This window comes from Lutra lutra, chromosome 16 (genome assembly GCF_902655055.1).
Source record: "Lutra lutra chromosome 16, mLutLut1.2, whole genome shotgun sequence".
In the NCBI taxonomy this organism is placed as follows: Eukaryota; Metazoa; Chordata; class Mammalia; order Carnivora; family Mustelidae; genus Lutra; species Lutra lutra.
Window position 1 is genome coordinate 16,541,700 of NC_062293.1, and position 17,513 is coordinate 16,559,212.

General features: G+C 48.1%; 1 protein-coding gene across 1 annotated transcript in view; it reads right to left on the bottom strand.

The window, feature by feature from the left end:
• Window positions 1-17,513, bottom strand: part of ITGB3 (integrin subunit beta 3) — a 48,858-nt gene that overhangs the window by 14,220 nt on the left and 17,125 nt on the right. Inside the window, exons 3-10 of the mRNA XM_047707366.1 lie at window positions 10,659-10,854; window positions 9,519-9,771; window positions 8,055-8,217; window positions 7,257-7,418; window positions 5,112-5,207; window positions 4,507-4,596; window positions 3,422-3,556; window positions 1,785-2,214 (exon numbers count right to left, since the gene is read on the bottom strand). Of these exons, the coding sequence (XP_047563322.1) occupies window positions 1,785-2,214; window positions 3,422-3,556; window positions 4,507-4,596; window positions 5,112-5,207; window positions 7,257-7,418; window positions 8,055-8,217; window positions 9,519-9,771; window positions 10,659-10,854 (1,525 nt within the window). The remainder of the gene's footprint in view (window positions 1-1,784; window positions 2,215-3,421; window positions 3,557-4,506; window positions 4,597-5,111; window positions 5,208-7,256; window positions 7,419-8,054; window positions 8,218-9,518; window positions 9,772-10,658; window positions 10,855-17,513) is intronic.

A 17,513-nucleotide genomic window follows, 5' to 3' on the forward strand; every position in this document is an offset into this window, starting at 1 on the left:
CGAAGGAAATGCACTCTGGACGGGATCCCTCCCACGTGGTGTCACAACAGACCAGGATCCATGAGGAGGTGGCACAGAGGAGGCGTAGACCTCCTTCTGTCCCTGGTGCCCCCCGAGGGGCGGTCTTTAGTCTCCCACATCAAACTTGCCCATTCCCGTTGGCACTCTGAATACGATGGAAGTACTATTAAACATTAAAATGAGCCGAAATTCCTGCCTCACCCCCTAATTCAAACTGCTATTGGTGTGTGTGTGTCTGTGTATACCTGATCTCTCTCTCTCTCCCCTAATCTCCTTGATTCATTTCTCCAATCTCTCTCCCTCTCAGATTTTGTTGGCGTGAGCAAAGGAAACTATGTTGCAGATAAAAAAAATAAGCCATTTTTCTGTTATGTGGACATGCTTTAGAATGACACAGATTTACCTTTCTGATCAAACTTTTTTAAAGACTGATGTTAGAGTGAACATTTGAGTGGATGAGCTCAGCTCGTTAAGCCCCAATGCAAAGGAAGCCAATCTGAGTCATAGTTTAGATCACCATAGAAGCTAATTACAATCTCTGTGGATTGGCCACACCATACATCCAAAACCCAATCCCAACCAGTTTGCAAATGTCTTCCATCTTTCTGTCACAAGAGGGATCAAGCCTCAGCCATCAGAGCCCAGCAAAAATCTATCCCTACTCAGAGCTGCCTGTCTGCCTGTCTGCCTGTCTGCTGCTAAGAGTCAGCATGTCTGCAAATAAAGACAATCACATTAGTTTGATTTCTTCTAGCTGGGAAAGCATCCTCGGAGTGGTCTTTGGGGCAAGGAAAAAACAGCTTGAGATTTCCAATGGGGCTCCAGATCTTACTGAATTTTTGTCATGAGAAGGACAAAACCTCAAAATCCTTCAGGGAAGAGGACTCAGCATCATAATTCTGCATCGGCAGGCTGGACCTCTCAATGGCAGGTGCTTTTGCCCATTTATGTCCTGACCAGCGTGCTGCACATGGTTCCTGAGCAAAAGAGGACCTGACGTTTTCATTTTTTCACTTAATTTAAATTTATTTAACTTTTGCTTATATTATAATTCCACTTGGTGAATTTAAATTTAAATAGCCACATGTGGCTACTATATTTGACAGCGCAGATCTGGGACAAAGTGCCAAGAGTGATAACAAAATAGTGCCAACATAACAACAGAGCTTACAATTTTCCCACCACTGTTCCAAGTGTATGGACTCCTTAAATGGGCTCCATTGCCTTGCTTTTTTTTTTTTAAACTATTTTCCAAGTCTTATAATGAAAAGACAAATTAACATAAAAGAAATATTCCTAACTTTACTAGATATTCTAATATATATTTTCCAAACCTGTAGCTACTAAAAATCTAATTACCATCAGTCAGTGATTTTTTTTTTTTTTAACCTAAAAAGGGGGTTGGTCCCTAACCTTGAAATGATTAGGACGAACCAGTGACTTAAAATATTAGCAGAAGGGCAGATGAAAGAAAAGAAGAAAACTGTCTTCACCTTCGAGCTTCCCCACCCTGTCCCGTGCCATTCTAGGAGGGAAGTCCCTCGGAGCCCAAGCTCACTTCCGCCTCTGTGTGCACCCCAGAAGCAAGGACTTGGGGAGCTGAGAGGGATTACAGAGAACCTCTTTCTGTTTTCCACTGTGGGAGTGGGACACCATCCACACCATCCATTCGGCTCTGCCTGCCGGGCCTTGGGCCTAAAGTCTCCAGAGGCCACAGACGAGCGACTGTGCGTGGGGACGGGAATGCGGGTGGTTCTACTCACCTGAGCACATCTCCCCCTTGTAGCGGACGCAGGAGAAGTCATCACACTCGCAGTACTTGCCCGTGATCTTGCCGAAGTCACTGCTGTGGCAGACGCACTGGCCACACAGGCATTCGCCGCGCTGGCTGCAGGCAGGCTGGCCCTCCTGGGGGCTGCACTCGTCCTGCTGGGAGGGCCGGTAGTCCTCTTCTGAGCACTCGCACTGGGACCCCAGCCAGCCGGGCCCGCAGAGGCACACCCCGCACTCAAAGGTCCCGTTGCCATTGTTGCAGCGGGGGCTGGAAGGCTCAGCATGGGCCTGGCATGCACAGTCACAGTCGAAGGTGACCTGGACCGTAAGGCTGTCTTTGAAGCCCACAGGCTTGATGGTGAAGGACTTCTCCTTCTCCTGGGGGCAGCCGCGCACCTTGGCCTCAATGCTGAAGCTCACCTGGGAGGAGAGTAGGATCGCATTCAGACTCGGGTGGACCCTGTTAACATTCCAGTCCCAGAGGGAAAGAAGCTGGGCCCTGTGCTATCCTGCCCTACCCAGGGAATACCAAACTGGGGGGGGGGGGGGGCCTAGCCCCCAGCAACTTGGAGTTCTTCAGCCTCCCCACGACCCAGGTCTGCAAAGCAAAAAGGAGAGCCTGGGGACAGCGGTCCGGTTATATCTGGCTGGGTGCACAGACATAATTTATAGGCATGGGCTATGCTGGGGTTTTTTAATTCCACATAGGAAATAAGCCAGCTCGTGCAGAACAGAACCTGTGATCTTATAAACCTTCTGCTCTGGCCAACTAAGCCAGCTGAACTGAGTACACAATGTCATATGTCTTTGTAGCAAAACACACAAAGCATATTTTGCATCACACAACACCACACAGTGACCAACCACAGGTTTAATTTCCATAGAACATTTCATCACTTGTTCCATCATATACCTTTCTGGCCAATATTTCTTGGATAGGGTAAGTGCACCTGTTCTAGAATATAGATAGACAGACATATGGACAGGTGGATAGAGATTGGTATATACATGCTGTAGATACAGATGGTCTAGGTATAATAGCTACCCCCACCTTTTCCGCTTCCCTCCCTCTTCACCAGCCCCTCCCCTTTAGGCAGAAGCAGAAGAGAACCAACCACTTAGGAAAGAAAGCCCTAGAGGCCACAGAGGGACTGGAGGAGCAGAATGAACATGTGCATTCTGAAAGCCTATGAGAGCGGGTGTTTGGTCTCTTTTGCCGGTTCCGTTTGCTGTTGAATCTCCAGCAGCTAGAACAATGCCTGGCACGAAGTCAGTGCACAGTAAATACTTACACATGACACTGCCATCTCACATTGTAGAGGGAAGAAAGACATTACCTTCGGGGAGGTTGGAGACTGGTTAGAGCTGAATGCAAGAAATATTTTCATTTGCAAACAACTATGCATATGCAAACAGAGGTAATGTAAATGCACATTTTTTAAAAATCCTGATGGTGAAGGTTACCTAACAGAGACATTTAGACAACAGGAGCCTCAGAGGAAAAGGCTGGCAGCTCCACGATATCTAACCTCTCACGACCTTCAGGAAGAAGGTGCCGGGAAGGAAGGGGAGGGGTGCCCACAGACGCTCAGGGGGTACAGGCCTTGCCCAGCTCAGCCCACCTCACCGTGTCTCCAATCTTGAGTCCGACACAAGACTTGAGACCTGGGATGACCTCGTTGTTGAGACAGGTGGCATTGAAGGACAGAGACAACTCCTCAGGGAGGTCACGCACCTCCAACTCTACTTTAGAGCGGATTTTCTAAGCAGGAAGAAGCAAAAGAAGGTAAGGAGATGAGCTGAGAGGAACTAATTCCATCCCAAACAAATTCTATTGGGGACCCCGGGATTCACCCTGGCAGTACCAGATGCTGAGGCCCGCCTAGAAGCTGCCAGAGGAGAGCACCCCTAGGAGTGTGTTTCTTACTACATTTCCTGCCCAAGACCTGCTTCTCTCTCTCTCTCTCCCTCTCTCTCTCTGCACTAGTGCCTAGGTGACTCTCGGTAAAATCTAAATCAGTTCCACCCTCCTGCAAGCCTCAAGGATGTGCTAAAAGAGAGTGCCAGTACTGGTCCCCTTGGAGAGTGGCCATTTTTACCAAATTTTTAACCAACCTCACCTTCCCCAGGGCTCAGCTTCCTCTCCTCCTTGCTGCTGGAGCCCTGTCCCTCACCCTGTCCTTCCTCCGATTTCAGGACTCTGCTCCTACCTCACCACCCACCCCGCCCTCTTCTTCCCTTCCACCTCCTCTAAGCTCTTCACCCGTCGCCCCTAACACTCCTTGGCATTTCTTTCAGAGCCATTTCTCTCTCAGAAGGCCACATTCCTCCCAGGGCTGGCCATCCGCGAGCCTCTAGAAAAATAAGAGGAATGGGGGCGCCTGGGTGGCTCAGTGGGTTAAAGCCTCTGCCTTTGGCTCAGGTCATGATCCCAGGGTTCTGGGATCGAGCCCCGTGTGGGGCTCTCTGCTCAGCAGGGAGCCTGCTTCCCTTCCTCTCTCTGCCTGCCTCTCTGCCTACTTGTGATCTCTCTCTCTCTCTGTCAAATAAATAAATAAAATCTTTAAAAAAAAAAAAGAAAAGAAAAATAAGAGGAAGTCCAGGAAGGCTGCATGGTGGGCTAGCATCCAGGACTCCCAAATCTGAACCCTCCTGGGTCATGCCAAGCGAGGTGGATTCCTAGCAGGCCTATTCCCAGCTCAAGACACTTACGCCATACGCATCAACAATGAGCTGAAGGACATTGCTGGAGTTGGCAGACAGAATCCCCACTGTGGTCCCTGGGATGAGCTCGCTGTAGTTCTAGGAAGACAAAGGATGTGCAAGGCTGACTGAATGAAGAGGAGGGTAGTTTCCCTGGTGGTTTCCAAAGGCCTCCCCAAATCAGACTGAGGGTCTTGAAATGAAGATTGAGGGAACAAAGGGGTATTTTACTTGTTACTGCCAGTAATAAATCTAGCAGTTTTTCAGCCCTGAATAAAATAAAATAAATAAAATTTTTAAAATAAAAATAAATTAATTAATTAAATTAGATATTTTTAACAAATAAAAAAATAAAAACAAGGAACTTCTCATACCCCTCACCCCCAACCAAATGACTCCCCTCTGGTTCTGCAAACACCAGCACACCCGTTCTGCTAGGTTCAAAGTTGGGGGAGAGAAACAATAAGAAGGAATGACTAGCTCCTGGGAATAGGCTGGAGGAGGGTTTTTCCAGGCTGGGGACAAGGGCCCATGGTAGGGCACACTGGGTCCCCAAGACAGTTCTACCCATAATCACAAGCCACACTCTGGGCAGCCCTGGGGGGCATAGTCACCTGGTAGAGATTGACTACATTTGCAGTTACTGCAAAGATCAAATTGATGTTTTTCTGGGATAGCTTCTCAGTCATCAGCCCCAGAGAGGGATAATCCTGTAAGAAGGGAGGACATGGAGGTCGGTTAAGAATTCACCTCTACTCACATACATCCCTGGATCCTACACCTTAGACCTCGGCTGATTTGGGCCGTGGCCCACACAGTGGTGGTGCTTACACGTTTCCACACCACGATCAGTGTGAGCCAAGGGAGCAAGGAGCAACACAAACCCAGCCATGAACTCCAGGAACAGATGAAGAGGCAGAGGCTGGTGGTGTCAAAACCAAGCATCTCGGGGCGCCTGGGTGGCTCAGTGGGTTAAGCCTCTGCCTTCGGCTCAGGTCATGATCCCAGGGTCCTGGGATCGAGTCCCGCATCGGGCTCTCTGCTCAGCGGGGAGCCTGCTTCCCTCTCTCTTTCTCTCTGCCTGCCTCTGTCTACTGTGATCTCTCTCTGTCAAATAAATAAATAAAATATTAAAAAAAAAAAAAAAAAAAACCAAGCATCTCTTTCTTGCCGCTAGACTTCAGTGCGTTCACACCAAGAAGCAGCTTCCATGAGCCAGGTACTGTCAGGCCTCATTCTGTTTTCCATCAACTCATTTAACAAACATTTATTGAATGACAGATATATTATAGTCTCTGCCGCCAGGGAGCTCCTGGTCTGGTGCGGACGACAGGTACATACAACTACAAAACAAAGCCAAGATCCAAAGCGTGGCATCTCAGGGTGATGCTGGGGATCAGAGGAGAGGGGTGGGTGAGGGGCAGGAAGTAAGGAGGGAGCAGCAAAGCGGAACTCGGAATCTTCCTGCCCCTCGATCCCTATCCCACATGTGTCAGGCTTCATTGTGAAGTTTCCTCGTTCTGTAGCCACTGACAAATGCCTCTGCCTGGCGTGTGCTTCCTCCTGGTAGTCTCAGCCTTCCTTGCCGATCAGCATTCACGTCTCTCCCTCTTGTACTTAGCACTGAGTCAGCCCACTCTTTGTCCCCCATGGAGTGGTCTTCTTTTTGGTAATCCTTCTCCTTCCTTAGGAACCAGCTCAGGTTCCACCTTCTCTGGGAGGCCTTCCTTGGCCATCCCAGTTCACGTTGAGCGTTCCTCCTCTGGATCTCTAAAGCCCTTATAGATTGTGCTGTCCCTTTAGCACTAATCACGTGTCTTGCATTCTTGGTAGCACATCTCCTCAACTAAACCAAAAAGGGGGGGACCTTCCATTGTTCCTTTATCTCCTTCAGCCCCTGGGAAGCTGCCTTGCCTAGAGTAGGTGTCAATGATTACTACTGACTCATCCAATGCCTGGCAGTGCCCGACTTGGACATGGCTGACACCGAGGAACTCAATTCATAATGGATGCTGGTGAATCATGAACAAGTCCCTGGGATCCCTAGGCCTTGCAGGATCATCCAGCTCAGACTCCTCCCTTTACACAGGTGTACCATTAAGCCACCTAGACAAGGAGCTGCTGTATTGTCTTTAAGAGATGAAGAGTTCACACCTACCCCCAAATATCCAGGGTATCAGTACTCTGAAGGTCTTACATTTCTTGATGGCTTACAGCAATTAAACTCCCTTCCTCTTATTTGACCCTCTAAGGTCATAGAAAATAACCTTTCAGAACCCTTCTCAGGTATCAGCTTAACTTCTTTGTTTTCAAGCTAAGTGACTCGGACCCCTTCAACCTTTCCCCACGGGAATAGATCTCCATTCTTTTGATGATCTGTGTCTCTTTTTCCTCAGTCTTCTTCCAACAACCACAAGTGAGCATAGTATTTCAAGAAAAGGATGATCTGTACACAGAAGATAGGAAGGCCTGCCTTTGGGTCCATTCTGGATGCCATAATGCTGTTGGTGGTGCTGGAGGCAGTGGAGGTGGTGGCAGCAGTGACCCCAGCCAGGACCACTTACAATGGCTGTGCCATCTGTCCCCTGGATGAGGATGTCCAGTTGCTATGAGAGGCAGTGGAAGGAAAGCCCGAAACAAGGCCCACGCCCTGCCCCGGGGAAGGGCTGCCATTTTCATAGTCACACAAAGGCTCTGCCTGGGTTAGGGCAGCCCTGACCACAGTGAATTGGGACCACAGGTGGTACCAAGAATCTCACCATGGTAGTGGAGGCAGAGTAGTGGTTGTCACTGCCAATGTGACACTGCCCATCATTGGGCTGGACAATGCCTGCCAGCCTTCCATCCAGCGCTATATGGGTCTTGGCATCAGTGGTAAACACCAGCAAGTGGGATGCATCAGTCCTCCAGCCAATCTTCTCCTGTTAAAAAAAAAAAAAAAAAAGCAAAAGAGAGAAAGCAACTTTAGCCATGTCATTGGTAGACGGCAAAGACCCAAAGACTTCCACTCCTGAAGGGCTGAGTAAGTCATCTTGAAGAAGGGCTTCAGTCCCAGCCCCCTGGAACACAAGCTGGGGCTTTTCCAGTTCAAGGGTTTCTGTTCTCTTAGGAAAGGAGTCTCAGCTGATTAGTTCAAGCAGCTGAAAGATGCCTACTTCAACTCCAAATATAACTTTTCCAACGATAATCACATGGCCTGTCTAGAAACCCACCTGCACCGGCAGAGCTGGGCGGGGCTAACGAACTCCCATTGAACATCTGCCCACATTGCTTAGGTTAAGTCCACCCAGCCTCGACTCTGATACACTCCTAGAGAAGGCAGGATGATGCTCTCCCCAGAAAACATCCGGCATCACTGAGGTTCAAAAACATGTCAGCTCTGGCTGGGGGTTGATACAAACAAAGGGTGCCTATCAGGAGAAACTTCTTGCTCATGCTGTACAAAACTCGGCGTGGTTCTTCTTCTTTCACATCCATGTCCCCACAGTTGAACCACTTCCTTCCCCCATTTTAATCTGTGCCAACCACACCAGGTGCTCTGTGCCCTCCAAACTCACGTCACAGACTGTAGCCTGCATGATGGCATCAAAGCCACCCTCTGGGGCATCTCGGTTCCGCGACACATTCTGCTTCTTCACCTCCTCATTGAAGCGGGTCACCTGGTCAGTTAGCGTCAACACATGTTTGTAGCCAAACATAGGCAAACAGGTGGTCTTCATGCTGGGGAGGAAGGAGGATAGTTTAAGCAGATATCCTGACGGAAAAGGTGGCGTGAGGAGTGAGAGGGACAGAGGGGGAGGCAAACACGGCGAGCACACTGCCCAGGCTAATCCTACACAACCACAATTAACCAGACAGTTCAGACCCCAAGCCCCTCCTATCACCTGAGCCATCACGTTGGCTTTCCCTCCAGCTAGCCTAGAAGGTAAGACAGTGAGTTGTGGAACCAGACTGTCTGGGTTCAAGTCCCAGTTCCCAGTCATGGGACTGTAGACAAGCTTCTCTATAAAAATGATGACATGATTAGTCCTAAGAACTGTGTGAGGCTTAAAGGAGCTAATTTATGTAAAGCCCTTATACCAGAGTGAGGCTCTAGTCATTGCTATCACGTTGGGCTTAACACTTCTCTAAAATAACATTAACACAATGGTAAGTTCATCAAGAACTTAATGTCCATGAACCATCAACAAATGGATAGATCTGTGCTGGACGGGAGCCTTTCTGTCCCCAGCCCAGTGGCTTGTGTAACTGATGGCTGACAGCTTTACTGGGGAAACTTTACAATCCAGATGGGTTGAAAGGGTACATCACATAATTCTGAAAACTAAAAAGTAAATTTGTGTATTGTCAGGCTCAATAGCCACCATTTTAAGTTATTATACTCTGTGGATTTTATAGTCCCCACCAATTAAATAATAAGCCATTCATTCACTCATAAGCCAAAGTGAGAACAGAGGCACACTTAACAATTTTTGAATCTATTAGAAGGTTCAATAAATAACATTTCTACTCTTTTTTATTTTCCTCTAGGACATAATTCCTCACATTTTAACTCTGTTAGACTCACACTCTTGATGATGAGGAGGACAAGGGACTCAATCCTTCTGAACTCATAATTCCTCTATTTACTTTTCCATAAATTTCTACTTTTTATCTCATTTCCCTCCCATTCTCTCTTATCTCCTACTTCTTTGTGACCAAGACAAGAAGGTGACTAGTTCTCTTTCTGGAAATTCTCCACCCTTTCTAAATGCCCATCTGCCTAATCCTGGGGGTGCCAAGGGTCACAGAGGTTTTGGTAGTTTCTAACATTCCAAACAGTCTTGGATTCTACTGACATAGCACTCCAGACCCACAGGCCAGCTCACTTGCCAGACAGGAAGCCCAAGGTAGAAAGGAGATATGATTTGGCCAGACGGCAGCAACAAAGTGATCCTAGAGCTCGAAACAGGAAGCAGGACTTGGACCAGCCTGGGACAAAGGGGAGGGATGCTGGCCCAGCTTCTACAGGAGGAACTTACTCATAGCAGGGGTTTTTGAGGGCCTCTGGTGGAGAGATGAACATGTATGGTGACACAGGCTTGTCCACGAAAGCCCCGAAGCCAATCCGCAAGTTACTGGTGAGCTTGTGCATCTGGGAGGCCAGCTTGGTGCCTAGGTTCTGGATGCTTGACAGATCGTCCATCATGGAGAAAGACAGATCCATCAAGTAGTAGATGTCCACAGGGTAATCCTCCACTTGCCGGACTTGGATGGAGAAAATCTTTGAATCATCTGGAAGCCAAGGGGATGTTAGTTTTTCTCCTTTTTCTCCCTCTAAGACTTCATAAGTGGGTTTGGACATAGCTGAGATTAAGTAGCTTCTCAATCAAATCAAACTTGAAAGCCCTTCTTCTTTCTCTTTGCAATTCTGTTACTCTTCCAATCGCCTGATCCTATGATTTTTTTAATCTCTCTCTCTTTTATTTTTCTGTTCTACAATTCTCTTTCCTTTCTAAATGCCCATCTGTCTAACCCTCTGGGTATCAAGGTTCATAGTGATTACACTTCAGATGCTGTAAAAGGCAGGAACTCTGTCCCAGCCTTCTCTGAATCCCAGAGCTCCCAACAGAGGCCTTGCAGAAAGAAGGGACTTGCTTAAATATTCTTGAAACAACAGAAAAATCTGAATTAATGCTTTAAAATTCTTGTTTCATAGCCTAATCCTTCCTCTCCTGACAGTCTCCTGTCCCTGTATTCTCTACCCCAGTGCCTCTGCCCCAATCCCACCCGGAAAAGTGGGCTTACAACGTCATATTACTTTCTCATCTTCTATCTCATTCAATCCTCAACACAAAGCTATCAATTAGATAAAACAGCCATTGGGGGAAAGAAGAAATAAACATTTTATTGAGTTCCTACTATGTTAGAAGGATTAAGTAGCTTGACCAAGGTCAAACGGCTAATCTATGGGATAGTTAAAATTCAAACTCAGATCTTCTGATTTGGGGTTCCAACACCTTCCATTTTTCTATATTCTCTGGCCCACACCACACCCAACACCCATCCTTCTCTTCCCATACCATTTCCATTGCAAGCTACGTCCCCAAAGTTCAGGTCTCCACCTTGTGCCCTGTGCCCATCTGCTGAAGATCTCTCCCTGAGAAGAGCCCCTTCCCTACCTGGCCGTAGCCGGACAGCAATCCTCTGAGGGCTGACTTGAGTAATCTGGGAGCTGTCTCCAGAGCCCTTGTCACTGAGCGGCCTGGCCTCCAGGATGTGGACCTCACTGATGGGGAACTCGATGGACTCCTGGGCACAGTTATCTTTCAGCAGATTCTCCTTCAGGTTACAGCGGGGAGTGCCCAGAGGCAGGGCCTGTAAGACAGGAGGCCAACGTGAAGCCCTGTGGTCCAAGCTATGTGGCTCTCTTCCTCCTTCCTGCAGGCTTGGCCGACTCCCAATTGCCTCGAGCTTAACCAGCCCTCTGGAGCTAAACCGGCAAAAATGAACTCGGGTGATCCATCCTAAGATACCCCATTGTACAGAAGGGAGAAACTGAGGCACCAGAAAGGTTGGGTGAATACCTGTTTGTGGATTGGTAGCTAGTAAGAGGGCCAATATTGCAAGCTACCTATTAGACCAGCAGTTTTCAAACTGAAAGGCAACCCACATGTGGGTCCCCAAAATCAGTGTAGAGGATCTCAGCCACCAATTTATTCAATAAAATGCAATTGAATAGAATAGGAAGTATCAACACATATAAATAGTAAAAGTAAATATTATTTCGTAAATGTTTATATATTGGCAGTTGGGTATAATACACAACGATATAAATGCATTTCTTTCCCTAGGTCAGGGTCAAATAGATTGGAAGCCACTGTGTTAAGACACTGGCTGGGGTGTGAGATCCCAAGGGTAGGGGCTGTTTCTTCTCTCTTCCCAGCCCCCACCCCAGGAGACACCACAAAGGTGGGAGGGGGAAACAAGGACAGGGGCAGCAGAGATGAGGCTAAGAGCACAGGAGAAGACTGGCAGAGACTACATCTCAGCACTGCCTCTTGCTAGCTGGTTCCCAGGGCATGTCACTGAAGCTCTCCATGCCTTGCTTCCTCAGCTCTAACGGGAAGACAATAAAAGCCCCCACTCACAGGACTAAATAAGACAATGCATATAAAGATTTATCAATTTATTATTTGAGAGACAGTGCATGGGGGGAAGGGCAGAGGGAAAGAGCCTCCCGCAGATTCCCCACCAAGGGCAGCTCAGGGCTCCATCCCAGGACCCTGAGATCATGACCTGAGCCAAAATCAAGAGTCCGCCACTCAGCGGACGGTGCCACCCAGGCACCCCAAGACAACGCACATAAAACCCATAGTATAGTGCCTGCTGCAGGATAAGTGCTCAATAAATAAAAGCTGTTGTTAGGAGACACTCCAGAAATAGCTCCTGGATAAGTTAGTTATGAATAAACCCCACAAGCTTGGGCAAATCCCATGATGCCATGCACTGACCAGAGCCTAGCCCATCACTCCGCTTTAAGCTTCCTCTCTCGCTGTGGACACAGGGCAAATGGAGCACGCTTCTGGACACGCTGGTGTATATTCCATGGCTCTCTGGAGCTCTGTGTGTGTCCACACCTGTGTACTGAGTTGGGGGGTGGGAGGGGGGCCACACTGCACTGAAAGAAATCCGGAAACAGGCTCCACCCTGGGTCTACCACTAGCTACCCTTGTGCCTTCAGACTTGTTACTTCAGCCCTCTGAAGGCTCTCTCACTGTTGGGTAAGGGGGTTAGGCGACATGACGTTCTCAGCCCCTCCCCACTCTGATGTCAGCACCTCGAGCCGGCGCTGTGTGGGCACTAGTCCGTGAGAGCTCCTTCCTTGCCAGGTTGGGGGGACTGGCCAGAAAGCTGGAAAACTCTTCCCTGGGCCTGTTTCACAATATTTGGGCCTTCAGGCTCTCAATCGTCACCTCCATCCCTACTCACTCTCTTTCACAACCGTTTCCAGAAGTCAGTCAAAAAACCCATACCCAGGGGCGCCCGGGTGGCTCAGTGGGTTAAGCCTCTGCCTTCAGCTCGGGTCGTGATCTCAGGGTCCTGGGATCGGGTCCCACATTGGGCTCTCTGCTTAGTAGGGAGACTGCTTCCTCCTCTCTCTGTCTCTCTCTCTGCTTGCCTCTCTGACTACTTGTGATCTCTGTCTGTCAAATAAATAAATAAAATCTTAAAAAAAAAAAAACCCATACCCATATCCCAGGAAAACTGGTGGGTTTTTTTTTTTTAAGATATTACTTATCAGAGAATGAGAATATGACTGAGAGACAGCACGAGCAGGGGGAGCAGCAGGCAGAGGGAGAAGCAGCTCCCCGCTGAGCAAGGAGCCCGATGAAGGATTTGATTCCAGGACCCCAGGATCATGAGCTGAGCCAAGCAGATGCCCCAAAACTGGTGTTAACATTTACTGAGAACTCACTGCATGTCAGCCTCTGTGGAAAGCGCTTTAGGGGGGATCCTGCAAACCTCCCACTAATGGTTCTCTCACGCTGGAACTACGATTATTCCTATTTTACAAGCAGAAAAACTTGAGGCTTGGAGACTTCACAAATGAGAAAGCCCATCTTACAAGAAAGAAATCTAAGGCTTGGAGAAGTTAAGTAACTTGCCCAAAGTTCCAGCACTAAGAATGGCAGAAGAGAGGGGTTAACTGGATTGTGTGACTGAAATGATCTTCGCAAAATGATAGTTTGTATTAAAAGCTGTGTAGAGTGAGAATTGAGGCAGAGAAGCAGAAGTATGCAAGCGATGGTCCCAGAAAGACCACACCTGAGAATGCCCAGGTAGGGAAGAGAAGGGAAGATAGGGTTGTGGAAGGTGTGGGAAGGACAGGTCATGTTCTGCCGCCTTAGCCCCTGCAGGTGACTGGTAGCCATATTTCCAGGGGTGGGATTTGGCCACAAGAAACTACCCATGCTCATACACTCCGGACTCTCAGCCTTAAAACCCTCCTGATACTCAAAGTCACTCTCCCTCTCGTGCTCAGCCCTTGTCTAATGGGCTGAAAGTCTTCCCCAGGTGGGTGGGAACAGGAAGACCAACAGTGCTATAGACTGTTAAACCCCAACCCCCAAGATAGTAGGAGGTAAGACATTGGGAGGTGATTAGGTCTTAAGGTGGAGCCCTCATGATGGGATTGGTGCCCTTAGAAAAGAGATCCCAGGGGCGCCTGGGTGGCTCAGTGGGTTAAGCCTCTGCCTTCAGCTTAGGTCAATGTCTCAGGTCCTGGGATCGAGCCCCACATCGGGCTCTCTGCTCAGCAGGGAGCCTTCTTTACCCCTTTCTCTGCCTGCCTCTCTGCCTACTTGTGATCTCTCTCTCTCTCTGTCAAATAAATAAATAAAATCTAAAAAGAAAGAAAGGAAGGAAGGAAGGAAGGAAGGAAGGAAGGAAGGAAGGAAGGAAGGAAGAAAAGAGATCCCAGAATCCCAGAGAGCTCCTCGGTCCCTTCTGCCACGTCATAGCAAAAAGACAGCCACTATGACACAAAATTTGCTGCTTCCTTGATCTTGGACTGCTCAGCTTCTAGAACTGTGGAAAATAAACATTTGTCCTCAAACCACCCGGTTTATGGTATTTTTGTTATAGCAGCCCGAATAGACTAAGACAAACAGCATGAGGACTCTCCTTGCCCTGGGGAAAGAAGTTTCTGGAAGCCAGCAGCTTCCTTCTTTCCCACTCAGCTTCACGAGTGGGATGTGGATAAACGGCATCACCCATGGGAAACAGTGCCTAAGGGTTAATCTTCTCAGCTCAAAAGATTCCAGTGGGAATATCACCAATTTCCACGTCTCCAAGAGAAATGAAAATGCCCTCTCTGCTCCCAGCCCTGGCCAAGGACAGAAAGGCAGGGGGAGAACTTGTGGGCCCTCAGAGTTTTTGCACCAGAACTCCTCTTGCTGACCGTGCATGGCTCTCCCAACCCTTCTGCCTCAGGAAGCAGTGTCCTGCTCACAGCACTCGCTACCTTATCTCTAATTCCAGCTGCCCACAAAGCCCCGGGGAGAAAACCTCCCAAAAAAGGCAATGATTGGATAGACCAAGAAACACAGAGGAGCTGATCCTTTCCAGGACTAAGACAGAGGCTGAAGGAGAGAGGGAAGGGGAGGCCAGGAAGCTGAATGAGAGCAGCAAGGCCACTGTGTATCTTTAAGCTGCCTCAGCCAAGGGAGAGAATATTCTATCTAGAAGGGGTTTCCTGACTCCCTGCTTTCTAACATGACAGTACTTATTACAAGAAGGTTTGAAGTGCTAAGCCCTGCTGACAGTCCTTATGGTTTGTTTTGAATTTCTCAGAAATATAAACACTAAGAAACAAAACTGTTTCCCTCCCTCCTCTATGGTCAATGACAACAGAGGTCAGGAACATAACAGGCCTGCTCTGCAGTCACGCTCTCCCCGAGAGCCTTCTGTCCCAGAAGGATACCAAGGCAGTGACCTCAACACACTTAGGCAACATTCCCTTCCTTAATAACCCAGACTGGGAAGGTAGAGGATTGTCTCTAGGTTACTCAGAGAAACAACGGGAAGGAGGGAGGAGGAATGTTAAAGTCCCAGTTCCCAGTAAAACCGGATGGGACACAAGAAAAGGCAGAAATAACCAAGACCCAGGGGAGGCTCCTGAGTACAGAGGCGGGAGGTTCCAGCCCACGCATGGCGTGAGCTGAATCCTCTGCCTCTCCTGGGAGAGTGATGCATGCTATTAGTCCCATTCTCCATTCATCCCATTTTGGATACTGGGAAAGTAAAGCATGAAAAACTCATTACCCTACCTATTTCACAGGCTCGGTCGGGGGGCAGGGGGGTCAAAGAAGACTGTGAACATGAAATGCTTTCAAAATATGAAAAATCTGGATACAAGTCAAATATACTCAAATCCTTTTGATAGGATAAAACAAATAAATGCATATAGAAGATGACTCTTTTCTACTATGACCATTAGAATTACTACTATTATTCCATTTCTCTTTTCTCAGAGGACAAGGCAGAATAGGGCCCGCTACTTAGTTTTTCCACCCAGAGAGCCATCAAATGCCTCCAACCAAAATAAATTAACATTGTTTTCTTGATGGGACAGCCAGTGAGGATAGAAATCACTAGAGCAGGGGCGCCTGGGTGGCTCAGTGGGTTGGGCCACTGCCTTCGGCTCAGGTCATGATCTCAGGGTCCTGGGATCGAGTCCCACATCGGGCTCTCTGCTCAGCAAGAAGCCTGCTTCCCTCTCTCTCTCTCTCTCTGCCTTCCTCTCCGTCTGCTTGTGATCTCTCTCTGTCAAATAAATAAATAAAATCTTAAAAAAAAAAAAGAAATCACTAGAGCATAGAGAGAAGTGTGGAAGGGACAAAGAGAAGGAAAGGAAAAGAAAAGCACTTAGATTTATGGTTATTGGTATCCATACCCCCTTGTTTATGGGGAGGGGGCCACTTTCAATGATATATTTTTATTTTTACAGTAACAAGTTGAGCAAAACTCTCAAGATGAACATTTAAACTCTGGATAAGAAAAATAGAAAGAAAAAGCAGCGAAGAAGTGAGAACAAAATTATGTTGTCTAGAGAAGTAACTAAATAATGGCCTAACACTTGTCCCCCATAGATGCAGAGAAGAAGTAAGTCACTCATATTGGAGTCTTCTACTTGGCTAGACCCAAACCCATTCTTCGCTTATCGTTGGCTGTCAGGCTGAGTGTGAGCTGGCCCGCCTTCTGATGTGTTCTCAGGTCTATGTAAGAATTCCCAGCATTTCCCTTCATCTTAGAGTCACTGAATTTAGTCAATATTTGGGACATACTTATATAAAAAATTACTTGTTTAATTCAAATTTAACTGGGTGTCATGTATTTTATCTGGCTGCCTTAACTTCACTTCCACCATGACCCCATGATTAGACCTTTTGATCAGCAGTGTTTGCCAAATTTACTATCATAACAACCCATTCCAACGCAAAAGGTCTGGGATCCAACCTGGGGATCCAAACTTTCTATTTAACCAGCACCCCAGGTGATTCTTAGAACCAGGCAAGTTTGGAGGGTTCTAGATCCCAACATGGGGGCCAGTGAGACCATGAGTTGAATCTCTGTGTTATCTTGGCCTCTTTGCTACTTTCACAGCCCAGAGGCAGCACACCACCCCCACCCATATCAGTATGCAACCCCCCCCCCCAAGAACACACCCTATGCAGATGGGCCCAAAACTGCACTCATCCACTTTGGCTACGTTTTCCTCTTACCGGGCCAAGCCCTTGCTATACACACCCAGAGCTGCTGTCCTCTAGGACCAAAGGAAAGCTGAGCCCAACCAGTTGTTTTTCCAGGCACTGCCAACCCTGCCTGCACCGTCACCGTAGGGAAGGCAAAAGCAGAGGGCCCTCTAGGGTCAGTTATTCAACAAGTCACATTCAAAATGGCCCAACCGGTTCACTTTGGGTTTTTTAAGTCAACAGCCAAGACACTTTCAGAAGTTAAACTTGGCCTGTGCAGGGGAATCCCTCAGGAAAACATACACACACAAAGCGGTCATGTTCAGGTTACAGCCCGGGATTCCCACCTCCCACTCCTCCCCAGAGGAGGCTGGCTGACACTGCCACTTTGCCCCACACTGGACTCCTCCACTATCTCTCCTTCCCTCCTCTTCCTTTCCCAGAGGATAGTTGTAGTCCTTCACTAAACTCTTGGCTTCCCCCACTTTCCTGTTTATACTCCATACTCCCAGAGATATCGGGCCTTCTACTTCTACTTCTAGTCATCAGTTTTCTTTGGTCCATGATGTACTCATTTCCTCCCTGATTCACCCCACCCCCTCTCCACCATTCCCAGGCAGGTCCTACCTTATGCTTTGATCCTACCCTGCACCTTCTCCCCCTGTCCTCCCCTGGTCTGCCCCAGGGGACAAAATTTGCCTTGGTCATCCATAAATACTCTACACTTGTCTTTCCCAAATCTGGTCACATGAACAATGGGCTTTGTCTGGTTGGGCCTCC